The sequence below is a fragment of the Amphiprion ocellaris genome, chromosome 19 (assembly GCF_022539595.1).
Source record: "Amphiprion ocellaris isolate individual 3 ecotype Okinawa chromosome 19, ASM2253959v1, whole genome shotgun sequence".
Lineage (NCBI taxonomy): Eukaryota > Metazoa > Chordata > Actinopteri > Pomacentridae > Amphiprion > Amphiprion ocellaris.
The window spans coordinates 30,808,560-30,829,903 of NC_072784.1; the positions used below are offsets into that span (position 1 = coordinate 30,808,560).

Genomic DNA, 21,344 nt, shown 5'->3' on the forward strand with positions numbered 1-21,344 from the left:
CGCTGCAGTTAGTTACACATAGTAATTTTATAGACATATAAAACCACCCATCATCCATCTATCTATCTATCTTTCTATCCATCTTCCAAAAGTGAATATACAGTACCCCCTACGAGGAAACAGTTAAAGGGGAGCAGTTAAAAGTTAAAGCTTTTGTAGTAAAATGTCCTTCAGCTGTCAGACTTTCCAGAAGCCTGTAGATTTATGATTCAGATCATATGTCAGTTTTTCCCGCTGAAATCTGTGATAACCACAGATCAGCTGTAGGGACTTGAGGAGCAGAGCACCACAATAATGTACATTTTTTAGCAAGAAATAAAAGACCCGTTAACAAGGACCTCATGTCCGTATCAGAAAGATCACCCAGGGTCTGATTTAGCAAATAAAATGAAGAAGACAATATAAAATATTTGCCAGTGACTTCCTGGATAACAGAGTGTACATCTTTCCAAAATGGTTGGATTTGACCAATTAGCTTGTTTCAAAGCATCTGGCTCGGTTGATTGTCAAGATTTGCCCTCTAATCTGTGCTTTTTCTCCTTCGTTTCGGCCCAGGTGTGTGCTCGGGAACACCACCATCCTGGCCGAGTTTGCCGGGGAAGAGGAAGTGAACCGCTTCTTTGCACAGGGCCAGTCGCTCGGCGGGACGACCAGCTGGCAGGCCACCCCGGGCACCAATCAGACGAGGATGGGCGGTACCGGGTCCGGAGCCTCTCATCCCACCGGTCACTCGCCCCACTGGAACAACAACAACGGCGCCGGCAGCAGCAGTAGCAGCAGCCTGGGAGCAGGAGGAACGAAGACAGGCGGAGAGCTGCTTTGGGGTGGTGTTCAGCAGTATTCAAGCCTGTGGGGACCTCCGAGCGGAGAGGAGGGACGGGTGATGGGGAGCCCCACCCCAATCAATACACTGCTGCCTGGGGACCTGCTGAGCGGAGAGTCCATGTAGGAGAGGCTAAATATACACCAACAGGAGCAAAAACTTTGCAAATCAATGTGGAGATAATCAGCGTGGGCGTAAAGGTGAAAAGGAGAGACGGGAGGAGGACGAGGCCACATCTTCGCTGCTTGTCCTTGACCTCCTCCACTCCTTTTGTTTTTAACGACATTTCAGTTGCAGTTCTTTTGTGAATCTCACCGAGAGATTTTGGTCACAGTGTTCAGTTTTTACTTGTGGAGACGCAGGAGGAAGTCTTTCATTCAACTTTGTACAGAGACAAACTTTTGAGAACTCGCCGTGTGAAATATACTTTAGTCAAACTGACACAGTGACGAGCTGCCATGTTTAGACTCGCGTAATCCCTCACTGCCTTTTGAGGCAATCATACTGCACCTCAGAGATCCATGAACAAGGCATCATTCCCAAAGTAAAAACCCTTCAATCAGAGCGGTTGTTGAACGTTCAGCTGGTCCAGACTCGACATTTGTTTCTCTCAGCACTAATATTAGCCTTAAACTATTTCCTGCCCTGCTATCCTCACTCACTCTGTACTTGGTGAAGAAGCATACGGACACTTGCACACCCTTATTTCTGAGCCAGTGAGACCTAAGTGGAGAGTACATGCTGCTGCGGCTTACCAGAAGCAACCACAGCTCACAACTTCAGTGCATTTTTTTTGCAAGCAGATCGAGTTCCCCACACGACGCTCAAAGGGAATGATGCAACTCTGTTCGCCTTGTTCAAGCCATTTATTTTTGTAGTGTTTTTTTTTTTTCTTGAACCATTGCAAACAAAGCTAAGAAATGATATTATTCAAATGTGTCTGTCAACCTTACCTGGCGGAGGGGTCGGGTGACGGTGGTCGCATGTACAGTGAAAGACGGAAAACGAACCACTGCTTTTACTACGGAACTGTAAAGACAAACACTTCGATGCACCTCAACTCACCTGCGGGGCGACTCGCAGTTCAGACCCTCTCACTGATGTTGTGGAAAACCTCAAGTCGAGCCCCCCTCACCCGCCTCCTCCCCTCCCTCCCTCCCCCCCAGCGGCGTCCACTCCACCTGCAAAACACCTGCATTACAAAGCGACGTGCAATACAAGCCACAGACTCTACCGTCCGAGCCGCCCTACCACGGCCTGAGAGGAGACTAGAAGGAACTGCAAAAACTTTATCTGCCCCCTCCCACCATTTAAAAAAAAAAAGAAAAGAAAAACTGCCACTACTTTCTCCCCTTCATCTCCCCCTCCTCACCTGTAAAGAGTGTGAACTCAGGAGAGTAGCGAAGCTGGTCCTCAACCATCTTCTGTCCGAGACACAAGGACACAAAGCACTTCTTCTTCAGCCGGCCTGCTCTCCACACCTAGACTGGTTTTAGGGGAGAGGGAGGGACTGGTGTGTGTGTGTGTGTGTGTGTGTGTGTGTGTGTGTGTGTGTGTGTGTGTGTGTGTGTGTGTGTGCGTGCGTGCGTGCGTGCGTGCGTGCGTGCGTGCGTGCGTGCGTGCGTGCGTGCGTGCGTGTGTGTGTGTGTGTGTGTGAGTGTGTTTCTGTGTGTGTGTGTGTGTGCGTGATTGGGGAGTAGGCATCAAACCAAAATGAGAGGAGCCCAGAAGACCAGATGACTTTTTTTCTTTCCTCCTTTTTGCCCACATTTGCATCGGTAGTAAAAATGAACGAGTGGTCGATGATAGCACTTATTTACCCTCAATGCCAACAAATAGAAGAGAGGAGAAGCAACACTGGCGAATAAAAACTGAAAAAGCAAAGACAAAAAAAAGCAATCTGCTAAGTGGCTTCTCTATATACTTATTTTTTAACTTAACATGGATGTGAATAGTTTTTTTTTTTGTTGTTTTGTTTTTGGAATCCTTCTTCCCTCAAGTCAGCGGGACCAGAAAGGATGTCAAACATGGTAGCAAAGTGAAGGGAAAATACAAAGAACTCAACTGACGATGGGTGTGGCTGGGAAGGACCCCCAGAAAGCACCTCATCCTCACCCTCTTATATCAAAGTAAATATCACTGTTTCATTGCAACTTGTTTAGCCTTGGTGTCTGGAAACGCTCGCCGTGTTCTACTGGGTCCAGCAGGGAGGACCGCCGTCTCTTCTGTCCTGGTTTGTGTTGGAGGCCCTGCCAACCTGTGTGATAGTGTGGCCACTGAGTGCCTGCCTGCTGCAGAGTGCCGTGCTGCAGCAGCCCTCATCCCTCCCCCTTCCTTCCTCCCCCGTCGCTCGCTGCCTCCCTGCGGATCCCCACAGACTGGCTTCCCTCCTCTTCCTCCCTCCTTTTGAGCAGCTCTTTCAGAACTGGCCCACCTGTATTAAATCTACTACTACTGCTACGCCAGTCCTCAGCAAACCTCCACTTCCACTCTCTCTCCTGCAAGGATCACTTTAGCCACAGATGGAGTTGTTTGATGTGTTTTGTTTTTTCTCTCTCTTGGATTTTACTTATGGAATTGCCAGTGTGCATTTTTTTTTATTTTTGTTGTTGTGAGATGATGTTGTTGCTGTTATCATTAATGATATAGTTCATGATTGTTTCTGATGATGATGACGATTTCATGGCTTTTTAAATATCGGTCTTTATGCAGTGTTCAGCTTCTCTCCTGCCCCTCCCACGGCCTCCGAGGCAAAAACCAGTGTGTAGTGACGAGGTACGCATTGGTGGGTGAAGCGTAGTCCAGGATAGCGAGCCAGCGCCCCCCCACCCCACCCCGTCCATCCTGGGGTCTACTCACTCACGCTGGTGCTTTAACTCTGGGAGCACTCAGTTAAACTTAGAACCACCTCAACTGACAACAGCCTTCCATTTCTATGCAACGACGAGGAGGTGTTCGTTCACAGCCATCCCCTGACATCTGCCAACCTTCACTTATCTCTCAACCTTTACGACCAGGCAGCTTCTCTCCAAACCTCACCTGGAAAACGTGTAGGGGGACACTGAAGGAGCCTGTCTTTTAGTGCCGTGGACGGAGCTATTAGATGACACTAGTTGTTGGCAAGCGGTCTTCAGTCTTGTGCCAACTGATTTACAGATATCTACTTCCACCTTCCTAATTTATCTTTAGTACCAGGAGTGTTTCTTACCACTGCAGGGGCTTCGGCTGTAGGAGGGCAGGACGGGCCGGGGGGCACTGGAGGATGTAGACGAGGCTGCAGTAGGAGGAGGGGGGAGGTCCCTGTATGTGTCTGTGCACTGTTTATGGGTCACATCGGGTACATCTCTTTAAAAACCAAAAACATTATCTTTTTCTTTATCATCAAGGTTTTCGCAAAAACTAGAAACTACGGAGAAAAAAAAGTCTGTTTCAGCTGTGCACTCCGAGGCATAGATGTTCTGTTTCTCTGCAAGCTGCCGCCTTCTCACCCTGACTGAGGGGAAGCTGTATCCTGGAGGTTCATGTCAGACCACCAACCCGAAGGTCGCACCAGCCAGTATATGTACAGATATATACACTAGCGTTCAAAAGTTTAGGGTCACGTAGAAACGTCCTTATGTTTGAAAGAAAAGCATTTTTTCAATGAAGATAACATTAAATGAATGATAAATCCAGTCTAGACATTGTTAATGTGGTAAATGACTATTGTAGCTGGAAACAGCTGATTTTTAATGGAATATCTCCATAGAGGTACAGAGGAACATTTCCAGCAACCATCACTCCTGTGTTCTAATGCTACATTGTGTTAGCTAATGGTGTTGAAAGGCTCATTGATGATTAGAAAACCCTTGTGCAGTTATGTTAGCACATGGATAAAAGTGGGAGTTTTCATGGAAAACATGGAATTTCCTGAAGTTTGGGGTCATGAATTGTCCCCCCAAACATTTTTATGAGTTAATTTTTGGCCATTTTTGACAGGTTAATTGAGAGGCAGACAGGGCAGGAGGAAGACCTGCAGCAAAGGCCCTGAGCTGGATGGAACTCAGGCCGCTGTATCGGGGAACCTCGCCCTGTTTACGGGTGGCCTAGTTGAGCTATCTGACCACCAGTGACCCAAACCTTTGAACGGTAGTGTAGATGTATCCAGATGTATGTAAACAACAGGTCATTTCTGCACATCTGGCTCTGGGGTTGGAGCAGCGGCCCGACGCATCGGCAGAAACAGGGACACACCTCAAGTTGGGTACCAAGTCTTAAATCGTAGGGGATTCGCCCTCTTCCAGAGTCGCTTCAGACTCGTTCAACACAAACAATCACTATTGCCCATGCTGTCTGTCTGTGATTGTTCCTGAAAACCTGCATTTACTCCACACTGGACTTGAATCAAGGAACTGGTGGTGAAGTGAACCGAGTGGGAGGACCGGGCGACCGGGACCGAGGTCGAGGCCGGATCCTCCCACACCCACGTCTGCACTCTTATCTACCTGTCTAGTGTTGGAAATCAGATCCTCTCCCTTTTATTTCTCCTTTTTGTAAGTCACATGGACTGAAAGGCAACTGGAGCTGAATTAAAATATGCTTCTCAATCATGGATCAGACAAGGGTCTGGGGCAGGGACCCCGAAAAGAGTTGAATTAGCAAATCTCTCTTTAAAAACAAAAGGCCTGGGTTGAATATGCACATGCTAGCTGGTATACACTGTACAACCACGAGTACATGATGGCTGTACTGTGTGTATATGGCTGGATCTCTCTGTTTTCCACTTAGCCTACGCCCTCCCCCTGCCCCGGTTGGTTCAGCCCTTACCCTGTGTATCCGACATTCTATTCCCCAGAAGACGAGATCATAAACATATCAGAGTAATACGAAATAATGAAAACAAATACTTGAATCAAAAGAAGCGCCAATAATGTAATGTGAACACTTTTTGTAGTGGTTTTTTGTCTCATTCATACACTTCAGAGATTTTTTGATAGCGTCGGTTCAGAGTGAATAAAAATTTGAAATGTTGAAAACAAAGATCGATATAAAGGCAAAATTTTACATCTGTTGTATTTGAGTGTTTGCACAAGGCTGCTTGTACTGTACGAATGAATGTGAGGTGAAAATACGTGTGAGAGCTCGTGATTACAGCGGAGGAATTATCCGCCTCGTGTTCTTCTTTTCGATTCAGTATACTTTTGTTGTTGATTTTTCTTTTTTTTTTTTTTTTGCTTGTCAAAACTATATTCTGATGTTAATTGTTACTAGCCTCTAGCGTTGCACTGAGTGTCGGCCTCACCCCTCATCCAGCTAAACGAACAACATGATACAAGTACTGAGGGGAGACGGGGACAGTTCACGTGTAAATGTTTACTCAAGGACTAAAAATAAGTGTGTTTTTAAAAATGTAATGTTTATCTACCTTAGTGGCTTTCATTGTGGAATAATCCAAGAAAGTATGGATCATAATTGAGGATTGCACCATTTTTCAGACTATAAACCTAAAAAAAAAAAAAGAAAAACTGAAAAAAATCACATATATATAAAAAAAAATGCAAAAAAAAAAAAAAAAAAAAGTATTTTGCAGACCTGTGGCCATAGATTGGGGTAGAAGGACTTCAGCTCTCCTAAATCTGAGCAACGGAGAGCGAAGGACGAGACATCAGACCGAGCCTTGGCTTCTAGGGCTCATTCAGAGGTGCCTACCTTTTTTTTCTTTTTTTTTTTTTTTGGTTTGTCAGCTTTTCGTTCTGTTTTCACTCATCTGTTTTAATGCAAGGCCACTGACAGTTTACAAACACTTAGTTTTTTTCTAGAGTTCAAAAAAATTTCAGCAAAACAAAGGAAGGAATGTTGGAAAAAGAAAAAAAACAGGACAAATGCTTCCATTTTTGAGAAAAAAAAGAAAAAGAGAAAAAGTGCAACACAAACGCTTCACCGAATGAAGATTTATTCTTGTGCTACTTTCAGAACTCTGGGATCGAACAGTGTTGTCTCGTTCTGCTTAACCTTCTGTATGTTTTATGTTGATTATATATATTTTTCCTTTATATAAAAACAAACAAAAAAAGAAAAAAAGACATAATTGCTCACTCTCTTGCACACACACGAAAAAGTGGATCTTGTCTCAGGAAGGTTCCAGAGTACCGACTCCACGCCATTTTAATGTACATTTTTATGATGAGTTAAAAACAAGAAAAATAACAAAAAAAAAGGATGACTTAAAAGAAACAATTCTAAGCACTGAAAGTTATGGATTTCAGAAGAAGAGAAATTTTGTTTCTAAATCCGTAGCAGTTACGTAATAACCAAATAATGGACTTTAAATGAAAAATGGAGTGCTTTATATATAAATCTATATATTAAAATTGCTTTACATTTAAAAATGGTCAATGATGAGTTTGTTTAAAAAAGAAAAGGGTAAAAAAAAGAAAAAAATAGGGTGAATAACATGCAAAATGCTGTATGTTTGAATCTTTGTGTTTTCTTAATGAGGTCCCGTCCTGAACGAATCAGGAACATTGTGCATTACTCTCTCTCTCTCTCTCTCTCTCTCTCTCTCTCTCTCTCTCTCTCTGTCTCTCTCTCTCTCTCTCTGTCTCTCTCTGTCTCTCTCTCTCTCTCTCTCATTCTCTCTCTCTCTCTCTCATTCTCTCCCACAGCGGGTATTATTATGATTATGATTATTATTAATAGAAGAATCAGACTTTTGAACATGAGCTGGTTGTAAAGGATCATGAAACTATGCACAAGTGTCGGGGGGCGGGTGGGGGTTTGGGTTTTACAGCCCGGCTGATCTTATTGCAGGGGTTTTTGGGATCCAATGTGTTGTTGTTTGTTAATTTTAATTTTTAAACGGGGGTGGAGGGAGGCGGTGGAGAGGTGACTCACTTCAAACCCTCCACCTCCGGCTTCCTTCCCCTGATTCAGATCGACCTACATCGCCATGCTGTGTATTCCTAAAACCAATGAGCGTCTCACTCTTTAGCACTGTGGGATTCTAGCCTGTCGCCCTCAAGGGGTTTATTATTTGTTTTGTTTTGTGGAGGGTGGGTTTAGGGCTGCTTTTATTTTATTTTTTGCCTTTTTTTTTTTTTTTTTTTTGAAAATATTCAGTAAAAATGTCTGTACTGAGAGTTAATGAGAAGTCAGTGGCTTGTAATGTTTTATTTTTTTTCTCTGTATATCTCTTTCTCCTCATAGAATGTGATTGTTAAATGACATGCACCGAAACAAAATGTTTTCATGAACTATGGAGCTTCTTTCAAATATTAATAAAATAGCATTTTTTTCTTGGCTGTTAAACGTGTCTGCCTTTTTGCTTATTTATCTATTTATTTATTTAAGGGTCATTCCAGAACTGGAGGACATTCTACGTCCCACCCATCAAATTTCAGATAATCAATGTAGAAAATCCTAAAACATGCAGTTGTCTTGTAAATGTTCTTATCCTGAGAACAAATCTTAAAAAAAAACTAGGACAAAAGAATGTTTGAAAATATTTTTAAAATACCAAATAAGTCTGGAGTTCCCCCTAAAATGACATTTTTCTCTTGTCCCACCCCCTGATGACCAAACTGAATCTCTAATAAAACAGTTAGAATGAAATTTAAATCTCCTTTTTTGGTATTATTTTTTTCATTGATGTCTCTTGTAACTGTGGGAACATTTTTTTAATCAGCATATTTTAAATAATAGTTACAAGATTGGATGTTCATCAATATGCACTGTCCTGTCAAATAAATAAAAAAGACCAAAAAAAAGAATTATTATGCATAGAGCGTGTCCCAGAGCATACACCCAACCCTGCTGATGACGGTTTTGTCATTTTGTCTCGTTTCTGTTTTGTGTCGTTTCGGTCATTTTGTGTCTTGTTTTTGTTGTTTTGTGTCGTTTTGTGTGTTGTTTTTGTCATCTTCTGTCTCATTTCTGTCATTTTGTGTCTTGTTTCTGTGGTTTTGTGTCTCGTTTTTGTTTTCTGTCTTGTTTTTGTCGTTTATGTCATCAAACAGTTTTCCTAAAGAATGTGTAGAACAAAGCTATGTCCTCTCTTCTATTTTTCATATTTTCATCACATTGTCAGCCTTGATTGAATGTCTCACTCTACCTCATATTATCAGGATCAGACTAATTCTTTGGACTGTTTTCCATCAGTCAGTTTGTCCTCTTGGTCAGCAGTAACAGCAGCTAAATATCTAGCTTCTACTGCTGAGAAAAAGATCACATTAGCATGGATTAGCAACCCTGTTACTGTGATTAGAGTAGGGTTAGCAAACAACACAGAAAACATGGAATAAAAATGCTACCATTGATGTGGAAGCTGAGCCAATAAGTACCTATTATTGATGAATATGGAGCAGAAAACTGGAAAAGAGAAGGTTTATTTTTCAAACATTTCAAAGCCCAAACATCCTCCAGTTCTGGAATGACCCTTATTTGTTGGGGTTTTTTGGTCTATTATTTCCTGGACGCGTTGCACCGGAAGCTTCAGGCTCTGAGGGCGAGCTGTCGGGGGCAGGCGTAGTAGTTGTCCTGCGGCTGTCGGATGTTGGGGTTTGCGTAGACGGGGAAGCTGACTTCCTCCAGGTGTGAGGGGGCTTCCTGGTTATTCTGGGGGCTTCCAGGCCTCTGCTGCTTCCGGCTCATTTCCTCGTAGATTGGAACATGAGGCTGCGGTCGGTGTCGAGGCCTCGTCTTCACCTACAGACATTTAGTTCATGTTCAGCGTTAGCAAGCTTCTGCCTTGGTTTTTTCTAGCATATTTCTAACAAATTTTCTGAGCCAAACAACGAGAAGCTGTGAATAACGTCACAACTAATGATTATTGGAATTATCAACCAATCTGCCAGCTGTCTCAGATAACTGATTCATCTTTTTGCCTATAAAATGACTCAGAATCAGTTTAGTTTTACAAGAAAGTGACACCAAGTTCCTCTATATTTGTTAAAGTTGCTCAGAAATTAGACAAAGTTGCTCTATATTAGCTAAAGTTGCTTTCTATTAGTTAAAATTGCTCCATATTAAAGTTACTTTATATTTGTTGCAGTTGCTTCATATTAGTTAAAGTTGTTCTATTTTAAATTTGCTCTAAATGAGTTAAAATTGCTCTATATTAGTTGAAGTTGCTTCATATTAGTTAAAGTTGTTCAAAAATTATTTAAAGTTGCTCTGTTATAGTTAAAGGTCCTCTGTATTATTTAAAGTTGCTAAAAAATGTGTTAAAGTTGCTCTATTTTAAAATTGCTCTAAATGAGTTAAAGTTGCTCTATTTTAAAATTGCTCTATATTAGTTAAAGTTGCTCTGTATTAGTTAAAGTTGCTCTGAATGTCTGTCATGATGCATCTAGAAACTCGGTTCCACTGTAAACACATTTAATCAACTTAAACCTCAAATTTGTCATTAATTTTAATTCTAAGATTAAAATGAACAACTTTAAACCTGCTGGACATCAGAACATAACAGCATTTAGCTCTGAAGCCACAAAACTTTGTAATAATAATTTAAATGTGAAGTATAAAATTATTTTTTATGACTACAGGAGGTTTTAATGGCTATAGTTTATCAGTTATTGAACAGATTTCCTCCTCTGTGTTCTCATTACAGATCATTTTAACCAATTTAATTTGCCTTTTGGATATGTCCCTTTACATTTAATGTCACTTCATGTTACAGATTTCATGACTCATTCACCAACAATCCCTCCGACAATTATCTGACAAACGGACGTCTGTCAGACTTCTGACAGGTTAATTGATGTTCAGCTCCATATGACTCATTAGTGCTGCTTTCTTTGTCGTTTCCACTCGTAGTAGGTGCAGAGAAAGAATGCAAAGTTATGTAACATGACAGGAGAAAGCACCAAACACAGGATGACTGACACGTTAGCAGCAAGTCGTGCTATTTCACAAGAAAACCTCAGAAATTGCCATTGGAATTCTGAGGAACTTCACTAGAGAGCTTTTAGTTTCTAGAAGACATTTGGCCTCTAATCCAACAGGCTTCTTATTTCTGTCATTTTCTGTCTTGTTTTTGTCATTTTGTGTCTCATTTCTGTCGTTTTGCATCTAGTTTTTGTCATCTTCTGTCTCGTTTCTGTCATTTGGTGTCTTGTTTTCATCGTTTTGCATCTAATTTCTGTCATTTTGTGTCTTGTTTTTGTTGTTTACATCATTAAAATTTTCCCAAAGAATGCGCAGAGCAATGCCCTCTCTTCTAGAGCCTTGATTGAATGTCTCACTCTACCTCATATTATCAGGATCAGACTAATTCTTTGGACTGTTTTCCATCAGTCAGTTTGTCCTCTTGGTCAGCAGTAACAGCAGCTAAATATCTAGCTTCTACTGCTGAGAAAAAGATCACATTAGCATGGATTAGCAACCCTGTTACTGTGATTAGAGTAGGGTTAGCAAACAACACAGAAAACATGGAATAAAAATGCTGCCATTGATGTGGAAGCTGAGCCAATCAATACCTATTATTGATGAATATGGAGCAGAAAACTGTAAAAGAGAAGGTTTATTTTTCAAACATTTCAAAGCCCAAACGTCCTCCAGCTCTGGAATGAGCCTCATATTAGCTAAATACTCACACATTTGTCGATGGCCAGCCAGCTGAGCGTCACCAGAAGAAGTCCTGCTGCTGTGAAGATGGTCCAGAGCAGAGGGGGGTAACTCTGAGAGCACCAACACGACCTCCCTGCACCAAAAACACACCATTAGAATGTGAACTAACTGTTAAACGGCAGCACAGTGAGGCGTTTTATCCGCTTACCTTCAACCAACAGGAAGACCCTCTGTGTGCTGAGGATGCTCTGGTCTGAGCTGTTCTCCTCCCTGTAGCTCAGCTCCCACATGTACAGTCCAGTGTCGCTCAGCTGGACCTGAGAGATGGTCACGTTCAGGGAGTCCAGTCCTCCACGGAGCTGCAGACGAGTCCTGACCTCCGGGTCCACCCTGACCTCCCCGGCCTCGCTCAGTGACAGCAGCGTGGTCTGGCTCTGGGCCCAGCGGTGGTAAAGGTGGAGGCCTGACGGGCTGCCGTGGTTCTTCTGAGGAGAGCAGGACAGGACCAGAGACTGGCCCTCTGTCAGACACTCAAACACCAACTCTGCACCGGCTGCAGGAGGAAATAATCAGCGAATGACTGGATGTCTCTCTGTTCCATCACTTCTGTCCAGACGTCTCAATAATTACAGTTTGAATGCATTAATGCATCAGCTTCGAGTCTAAATATGAAAACCCTCAGTCAGCTGGGATAGACTCCAGGATAGTTTAGATTTAGTTGTTTGTTTGTTTTTTCATTGTTATGCGTTATTCGTCATGTGGTGTCATCTTGCATGAATGACAAATGAAGAAAAGTTGAAAAGTGACCTTCATCTGAATGATTAATATGATGTCACTTTATTCAGGACTTTATTCACCACATCAACAAGATGATTTACAAAGACAGTCCATGAACGATATATTTTTTGGTGATATTCTCACTCTGCTGCCACTATCTGATTGAAATCTGTCCTATAATTTGGTTTATGACTTAAAAAATGACTGAAATATTTCGATACTTGGTTGAACAGCCACACTTGAGACTGTGGAACGTAAAGTTAAAGAGATATAAGTTCAAAATGTACCACAAAAAACATCTGTCAAATAGGACAACCCAGAGGAAACAGAACAGATGAAGAAATTTATTTACATCAGAAGGCAGAAACAAACAAAAGAACACAGGTTTCTCTTAAGACTTGGTCTTAAAGTCTGAACATCTGTCAAATATTTAACAAAGACAAATTTAGTCCAAACGGCTCCACTTTGTTGGTCTGTTTGTACAATTAAAGGCTGAAAATTAATGATTTCCCCTTTTGTCTGCTGGGAGTTGATGTTGTGACGCATCTAGAAACCTGTTTTCACTGCAATTTGCATGAACTTTAAACAACCCAAACCGAAATGAACAACTTTAAACCAGCGACACATCAGGACATGACAGCATTTAACTCTGAAGAAACAGAACTTTGTCAAATTATAATACATCCACATTATACTGAAGGAAAATGTTCTTCTGTACAAATATTAACATAATTTGGCACTGACAGAGTTGGATTAGATGTTTCAAAGTGTAAATTTGACTTACCTTCACAGAGCTGAATGAAAATGAGAAGCCCAGCCAGGCTCGTCTTCATGTTTTCTTCAGTTATAAAAGCTCAGACATCTATAAGCACTAAGTCATAATGTCCTCTTCCCTTCCCTCCTCAGTGTGCTGAGACTCTGTTCAGCCTCACTGTTTATTGTTCTTCTCCTTTAAGCAGGAAAACGACTTCAAAGCCAGAACAGCCGTTAAATCACTGCAGTTGGTCTGGTGTCTGACTCATTTACAAAGAGAGCGTTGATTTTACAGAATCAGGATGTCCAACTTCAGATCTTAAAGTCTCAACTGTAAAACTGAATGCAAACCCAAAAAAACAATTCTTCTCAACAGTATTTCAGCGGTAGAATCCTCACGCCTGACCCGAGCTGCACCTGTCACACTGTGGTTTTATAGAGAAGGTTGAATTTTACTTTCATTTTGCGTCGCCGGATGTTTCTGGTGACTCCAGATGGGGGTGAAGGTGCAGCTCAGAGCAGCAGCAGAGGGATCGTTGTTAATATTCAGCAGTTTGACAGAAGCCACAGCGTCTCACAGCTTTCCTGTCATTATTCTTCTGCATTTGTGTGTTTGTGCTCTCTACACACAAGACAAAATCTAAAATTAGGATAGCATATATGCACAATACCAGTAGATACTAGATAAACATAAAACATACAGCAGATGTGAGTTCACCCATGTGAAATGTGATTTATTAATGATTCTAAGTCGTATCACTTTACAGGAGTTGCACTGATTCTAGGTTGGGTTTTGCTCTTATCTTATATTAGACACCCCAGTGGAAACAGCAGCAACAGTCCATCTGTCATTACTGGGATTCATATCTCAATTAATTCATTCATGTAAATGTTCTTAAATTTGTGTTGTTAGTGTCCATCTGTTTTCCTTCTTTATATTATGTACACTACCGTTCAAAAGTTTAGGGTCACCCAGACAATTTCATGTTTTCCCTGAAAACACATGAAAAGTGAGCCCAAACTTTTGAATGTTAGTGTATGCAGTGTGTATACCTCTCTTATTTCATTTATCCCTACATATTCTAATTTATTATTTAAGCAGTAATCAAAGCAAAGGGTGGTTATTTTGAAAAATCTCAAATATAAAACGTTTTGACTTATTTCACACATTTTGTTTACTACATAATTCCATCTGTGTTCATTCATAGTTTTGATGCCTTCAGTGAGGATCTACAATGTAAATAGTCATGAGAATAAAGAAAAAACATGAAATGAGAAGGTGACAGTCAGACAGTCAAATGTAAATGAATACTTTTTTCCTGTGGCATTACCTGTAATTTTCCACTCCTATTTATATGTGTGTATTTTTTCTTTCAAATAAAAGAAAACATCTGTAAAAAGTTGATATTTTTGCTGATTTAAAGGTAGAAACGAAATGCGTTTCAAAAATAGGGAAAATCTATAAAATAAAGTACTAAATAAAAATGCACTTTTAAACACTTTTTTTTCCTTTTTTTTACAGTTTATGTGTTTCCACATAGTTTATCTCAGACTAATTCTTTTGTGTCCTTAATTCTCCAAGAAACAGGTGAGAATTTAGTCATCTCTAAATAAGATAATTTACTGCTGATAAGACAAAATTAAAGCTATCTTGAGCTGCTAAATGTTGCTGAACCTTGTCTGGTGGGAGTGAACCACCTGGAGGCTGATTAGATAATTGTCCTCAGGCTGCTCTCATGAGGCTGATTGCTTGAAGCCTTAAAGTCTCCACCGCTGCTCCTCACCTCCACCTGTCTTTGCTGCCTCGTGGATCCGAGAGGAGCTCTTGCAGTTTTGAGTGACATTTATGGAGACCTTGTGTTTTGGGGTGAACCTGCTGGTCGGACTCTTTTTGTCAGGAATCTGTGCTGTCGCTTTTCCTCCAACACACATCGCGCAGCATGCCCCGTTCCAGAGAGCCCAGCAGTCCAAACCCTCTGAGCAGCAGAAGCAGCAGGTGAACACCGTCAGCGTCACCTGCCATCCAGACTCCCTGGAGATCACCATCAAGGCCGACATGTTCGCGGTTGGAGCTCCAGTCAACAGCGAGGAGCTGCGTCTGGGAGTGGATCACAGTGATTCCTGCAGAGCTGCAGCTTCTTCAGAGGATGAGTACAGGATCGTAGTTGGACTGGTGGACTGTGGCACCAAACACTGGGTAACTTTAAACCTTCATTACTGCACGAGTCTTAGTTTTTATTTCATGCATTGACAAAAGGAGAAAAAAAACAAAAATTTTCAAACTTCTGACTGAAAGGGAGCAGAAAGAAGAATAAACTTCTGAACTCGGCCTCTTTTATAACAATTAGTTTACAGTTGTTTAAAATCAAACATTAAAGCTGCTAGCAGCATTGAACAGGTCCTCCCGTCCTTGCTGGTCAGTGACTCCAAGCATGTCCACCAGGTGGCGCTGCAACACAGTATGTTTTGACCTATGGCCTTTTTAATGGCGACCTATCATAACTGTCCACCAGGTGGTGCTATCACTGAATGTAATCAGTCTAGGCATGTTATGAGTGCTGGATTCTGATCACACATATACAATACAACACAATATACTTTATTGTCACACTTGGGGACATTTATCTTGGACTCAGAAGTGTAAAGTCTGAGGCAGATTGGGGCAAGTACAGGCTGGTTATGCAGCACTTCCTGTTTCATGGTGACCTGTCCACCAGGTAGCGCTCTCTGTTGGTATTTTGGCCTGTAGAATTACTCAGTGCCAGACTCTGATCGCACATGTAAACTTTGAGGCAGATTGGCGGATGTACAAGCCAGTTAGATAACACTTCATGTGTCATGGTGAATTGTTCAAATTCTGGTGGCAGCTATTTCCACGCCCTCAGACTTTGGATTTCAAGAGGGTCTGAGACACATTCTACTTTCTCTCCTGACAAACACTATGAAACTCTTACTTATTTTCTTTGCATTTTAATAACATGCTGGTTTTAATCACGTTTTTAAGTCTTACATGTGAGTTTTAGATTCCTAGTCTAGATCGTTCCATAAATTGACCCCTTTTACAGAAATGAAATCTTGGTTTTATGAAGATCCCTGCCCCTTATACATACTTTCACTTTTTCTGGACATTGACTCATAACTTTCTTTGAGCTTAATACATAATTTGCAGAATAATAATCTACTATGCCTACTGTAGCTGAAGAAATGTTGGCTTAGTTGGATCTTTGTTTTTTGACTATTCTTATGACTCTTTTCTGTAAAATGAAAATTGACTGGATGTTTGTTCCCTAACTTCAACACAGTAGGGCAGATATGGAACAATCAGAATTATAGAACAATACTTTGTTTTATCCAATAAATCCTTCACTTTGTATACTACAGCAATTGTTTTAGAAATGTGTAATTTATGTGATTTCCAGTTTAAAATCTCATCAACCATGACACTCAAAAGCTCCTCCGTTCTCCACAGATGACTGAAGACTCCCTGGTCTACACAAACCTCCTCATTTATGCCCCTGAGGCCTCCCCTAATGGACTGATTCGGATGGACGAGGCTGTAATTCCAATCGAGTGTCATTATGAAAGGTCTGTCTGCCTTTTATTTTTTTTTTTAATTTATTTTTTTTTTTTTTTGGAAGCGTGTCCTTGGATCATTGTTGAACTTCCTCTCTGAAGTGTTTTTGTTTCCCAGGAAGTACAGTTTGTCCAGCTCTTCACTCATGCCAACCTGGATCCCTTTCACGTCCACGCAGGCTGCCGTGGAAACGTTGGCGTTCGACTTGAGACTGATGACGAGTGAGTTCAACCCACAAAGTGTTAACCCAGCCCTAAAGCTTTATTTATTTTTCTGTTAATAACACCGCCTTTCTTCTCGTGCAGATGACTGGATGTATGAAAGAAGCGCCAACGTGTTCCACCTCGGCGAGCCCATCTGCATCGAGGCCTCGGTCCGGGTCGGACATCACATGGGGCTCAGGGTGTTCATCAGCAGCTGTGTGGCGACGCTTCAGTCGGATATTTACTCCGAGCCCAAATACATCTTTGTGGAAAATGGGTGAGCAAAGCAAGACTTTACATGTACGGGGTGCTGCTAAATGTCTGGATGTACAAAGTCAGGAGAGGCCTCAAGTGATGAATCGGTGTCTGGAAAACAAACGGAATACAAAAAGATCCGCCTGAAGTTTGCACTTTCTGGCCAATGAAACTGGCAGAAAACTTTGCTTTTATGCCTTTTTCAGGTTAGTTTTCTTTATTGAAATTCAAAGGTCAAGAATCTTTATTGTCATTATGCAATTAGTTTTCACCACTCGCATAGCGAAACTTTTTTGGTAGTAAAGTCACTGTTGAAAGACGGACAGTAAAACATACAGTGCATTAAAAAATTGTAAAATACATTGGAAGTAAAAATTATACATGCAACAGACTGATTAAAGTGCAGCAGTGGAAGGTACATTTCACACTTAAAGATGCATGATTCTGGATAATCTAACTGGAGCAGGTAAAACATTTTTCTACCCTTTTTATTCTCAAAGAACAGCTTTCAAATATTTCAATGTCCTGTTTTCAAGGGTCCTCTAGCCACAAACTAGCTGGTGTTTTTGCATCTGCTGCTGGCATAATGCACCCAAAAACAGCCAACAAACCTGTAATGTTTTTGACCATCAAAGTGCATTTTGGGGCAGACATTAGTCCATCCATCCATCCATCCATGTATTCACTCATTAGGGTTGCAGGGGGCTGGAGTCTAGTCAGGGGACACCAGGACAGGCAAGTCTGTCTATCATAGGGAGACATTCACACCTACAGACAATTTAGAATCACCAGTTAACCTCAGCATGTTTTTTGGATTGTAGGAGGAATCTGGAGAAAACCTGAAAATGCCCAGTGCATCCCTTTCTGCACCCCACAAGTCGTGTCCTTTTCCAGTGTAAGCTGATCTGTGCCAACCCCACAGTGTTTGGAATAGCATCTCCATCCAATTCAAGAGAATTCATGATTTTCCTGACTGGAATTCTGAATGGATGGCTGGTTTTATTTCTTCGGGAATCAAGAGAAAGACCTGACTGGCTCTCCAAGCAGCCAAAAAAGGTGCTGCAACTGGTCAATGTTCACGGCTGTCCTTCATTTCTGCCCTCCGATTGGTTCCCTTGTCTCGACCAGCTGTATCCTCCTTGTAAATCTCTTCCTCATCCTTGTGCATTTGGAGTTACCAATTAACCTCAGCATGTTTTTGGACTATGGGAGGAAGCCAGAGATGATCCCGCATGCACAGGGAGAACATGCTAACGGATCCCAGGAAGGCTGGGAGGCAAACCGAGGATCTTCTAGCTGCAAGGCGACAGTGCTAACCACCAATCTACTGTGCTGCCTGAATCAGACATGTTGAAACTGAGTATTAACGCAGTTTTCTTCCTCTGTTCACAGGTGTCTGCTCGACTCCCAGCTTCCGGGTTCGAAGGCTCACTTCTTACCCAGGACGCAGGACGATAAACTCCAGTTGGTCATCGATGCCTTTAAGTTCCACAATGATGACAGAGGAGAGGTGAGAGTTTGACAAATGCAACATCTCCCCTCAGCATCTTTACTTGCGTTTATTTTTGTGTCGCTTGTCTCTGCAGCTCTACATCACATGTCACCTAAACGCTGTTCCAGTGAACGACGCAGAAGCCCCGAATAAGGCGTGCACTGTTGTAAATGGAAGGCAAGTGTGGAAATGATTTAAACTGAAAACAAAACGAGCAAACTGAGGAACGCATGTGGAGAAATGACACTACTTTTCAGATGGCGGTCGGCTGATGGGAACGACTACCTGTGTGGCTACTGTCAGAATGAAGCTGGCCAGCCGTACAGCAAACCCAGCAGCTCCAGCAGGTTCGATCCTCGGGGGTTCGGGAAGCTGGCAGAGCCTGAACCGCTGTTTAAAAGTGGACTGAGGACTAATCAGGGTAGCGTTTCTTCTGAAAAACCTCTGATCCTGTTCCTACATGCTGCTCACCGCTAGATGTCAGTGTTCACACAGCTTTGTCTGGATTTGCTGTGTCCTGTTTCTCAGTGTGGGATCATGAGAAAAAGTTGGGTCCTGTGATGGTTCTGCCGTCACGGAGAAGTGGGCCACTACCTATGGAAGAGCTTCCTCCAGTTCTCAATAAAATCAGCAGAACTGCACTGTATGGCAGCCGGTGGAGAAGTGGAATAAGCGGACCTGGTAGGAGTCGACCTCCGTATTTAGAAGAACCAAAGAGCCTATTTTGGCTATAAAGAAGTAAAAATGATGCATTTTTAGTTACAGATGTGGAGAAGATACTGCTCACTCCTCCACCAGACTTGGAAGAGGAGGAAGAAGATTATGACGATGATGACGACGATGATGATGACGAAAAAAGCGGAAAGGATCTAAAAGGTAAAATGGAAACTGCTTTTACAATTTAACACCTGACATGTAACTTCCTTTTCTTTCTCTGATTACAGGAGACGACACAGACTATAAAGATGTTGCACCTCTAGAAAAAGCTTCCCCAGACTTCAAGGTGAAACCGTTGCCGGTGGAACTGGACCTGAACGCCACAGAAGCTCCCAGTGACGTCAGCTTCACCTCCCAGTACGAAGTGAAGGAGACTTTACTGTCCAACACAACCACTGCCCAACCTGACCCAGAGACAACAGACCCAAAGAAATAAACGCTTCCAAATACATTTTACATCGCCTGCTTTGACCACGTTTGTGAGAGCTGCCTTTTTGAAAGTAAACCTACTGTGGTTGGGGAAAAAAAATGGAAAACACACTAATGGTCATAATAAACCCTTTAGAAATTTACACTACTGTTCAAAAGTTTGGGGTCACTTGGAGATCTTATTTTTGAAAGAGGCATATTTTTTTTTCTTTTCAATGAAGGTATTAAGTAATCAGAAATGCAATGTGTGAAGTGGGAATTTTCATGGAAAACATTAAATTGTCTGGGTGACCCCAAACTTTTTGAACAGTGGTATAAATAAACTCTAATATGGAGCAACTTGAACTCATTTTAGAGCACCTTTTAATATGGAGCAACTTTAACTAATATGGAGCAACTTCAACGATTATAGAGCAACTTTAACTTTTTTTTTTGGAGCAACTTCAATATAGAACAACTCCAATTTATGTACCCTGCCATTCAAAAGTTTATGGTCACTTAAATGTGCTTTATTTTTGGAAAAAAAAAATTTCTATGAAGATAACAAATGAATCAGAAATCCAGTGAGTGTTCATGGAAAACATGGAACTGTCTGGGTGACCCCAAACTTTTCAACTGTGGTGTATATTCAAAAATTTCAACATTTTCAAACTCGTAGAAAATTAGCTGCCGAACTGCACAAGTACATTTCAAATCTGTGATTAACTAGAAAAGTACTACATAGTAGGTAAACTGAAGGTCAGCTGAGCATGTTGTTGGTGCACAGTATTTTCTGTAATTCCCCAAGAAATGAAGCAGAAGTTGCAGCTGAAAGAAGTGAATAATGCAGGTGGTGAGGAACACGGAGGCTTTTTTTTTAAGCTTCATTTAGCATCGAGTTCCAGTTTGACTCCTGAAATCACCAGTTCTGTATCATAACTTCCTGTAAAACTGAGTCATAACATACAAAAAGACCAAAACACCTGCATTACACAATATTTTCTTTGCAGAAAAGGCAAATCTTTAAGTTGAGCTAATAAAATTAAGGTATCATCCTAGTTAATGTAAACAAGTGGTGCAGCAGCAGCTTTATTGCGCAAATCTAAAGGAGCCCCAAGCTAAAAATGTCACGTGTGACAGTCATAGTTAAAGAAAAGTTATTGACTGAAAATTATATTCATGCAGCATTCCCTCTGTTCAGTTCCAAAAGGATGGAGGTAAATTTGATCCAGATTTGTGCTAAACATGGACACTAATGCCACACACGCAGGAAGGAAATGGGAGAATTTCTACATTATGTATATGGGAGTATTTAGTTTTATTTGTCTGGAACAGCTTCCCTGGCCTTTGTTAACCTCTCAGGGTTGATACCAAGAAAGCACCTGCAATGAAATGACACACAAAGTAGACTCAACTTCTACTTTATGCAGATAAAGGAAGTCCGACGCATCGTAAAACTTTTGGCAAAGGTCTAAACTAATCGTCCTTGAATTAAAACAGACAGATTCAGCCACTGCAGAGCTTATTTCTTGCCTCAAATGCTTTCAGAAATACTTTTTGCTGAAGTGTTTTTGAAATCTAAAGGACTTTAGTGCCGCTTTTTCTGTGGTTCTCTCACAACAAACATTCAGTAGGTAACATTACGCTCGTGCACCCTCTACTGGAGAAACCGTATAACAACAATATAACTGTAATAATTACTGTCCACAGTATACATGTACATTTAACTTGGAACAAGCCTTGGTGTAACATTTAAAACAATAATATTAAATCTCAGTATACCACATTTTAATTTTA

The 21,344-nt window shown here is 41.5% G+C and overlaps 3 protein-coding genes across 7 annotated transcripts in view; 2 read left to right on the forward strand and 1 right to left on the reverse strand.

The window, feature by feature from the left end:
* Positions 1–8,110, forward strand: part of LOC111576159 (trinucleotide repeat-containing gene 6C protein-like) — a 63,559-nt gene extending 55,449 nt beyond the window's left edge. For all 4 annotated transcript variants that reach the window (XM_023281710.3, XM_023281712.3, XM_023281714.3 and 1 more), the window contains one exon: positions 556–8,110. In XM_023281710.3, coding sequence (XP_023137478.2) covers positions 556–949 — 394 coding nt within the window. In that variant the 3' untranslated portion in view covers positions 950–8,110. The remainder of the gene's footprint in view (positions 1–555) is intronic.
* Positions 8,111–9,170: 1,060 nt separating this feature from the next.
* cd7al (cd7 antigen-like) lies at positions 9,171–13,312 on the reverse strand. Its single transcript, XM_023281751.3, has 4 exons — positions 12,930–13,312; positions 11,577–11,921; positions 11,395–11,501; positions 9,171–9,505 (listed from the first exon to the last, which is right to left on the reverse strand). The coding sequence occupies exons 1-4, from the start codon at positions 12,976–12,978 to the stop codon at positions 9,293–9,295; spliced, it is 714 nt and encodes a 237-aa protein (XP_023137519.2). The 5' UTR covers positions 12,979–13,312; the 3' UTR covers positions 9,171–9,292.
* Positions 13,313–14,671: 1,359 nt separating this feature from the next.
* Positions 14,672–19,595, forward strand: LOC111576167 (zona pellucida sperm-binding protein 3-like). 2 transcript variants are annotated; one of them, XM_023281725.2, is made up of 10 exons: positions 14,672–15,095; positions 16,368–16,483; positions 16,590–16,693; positions 16,778–16,952; positions 18,323–18,440; positions 18,517–18,599; positions 18,680–18,843; positions 18,951–19,103; positions 19,182–19,298; positions 19,367–19,595. In XM_023281725.2, exons 1-10 carry the CDS (start codon positions 14,745–14,747, stop codon positions 19,573–19,575), a joined length of 1,590 nt encoding a protein of 529 aa, XP_023137493.2. In that variant the 5' UTR covers positions 14,672–14,744; the 3' UTR covers positions 19,576–19,595. The 2 variants fall into 2 exon arrangements, with proteins under 2 accessions (XP_023137493.2, XP_023137494.2); XM_023281726.2 differs by having other exon boundaries at positions 19,188–19,298.
* The last annotated feature ends 1,749 nt before the right edge of the window (positions 19,596–21,344 follow it).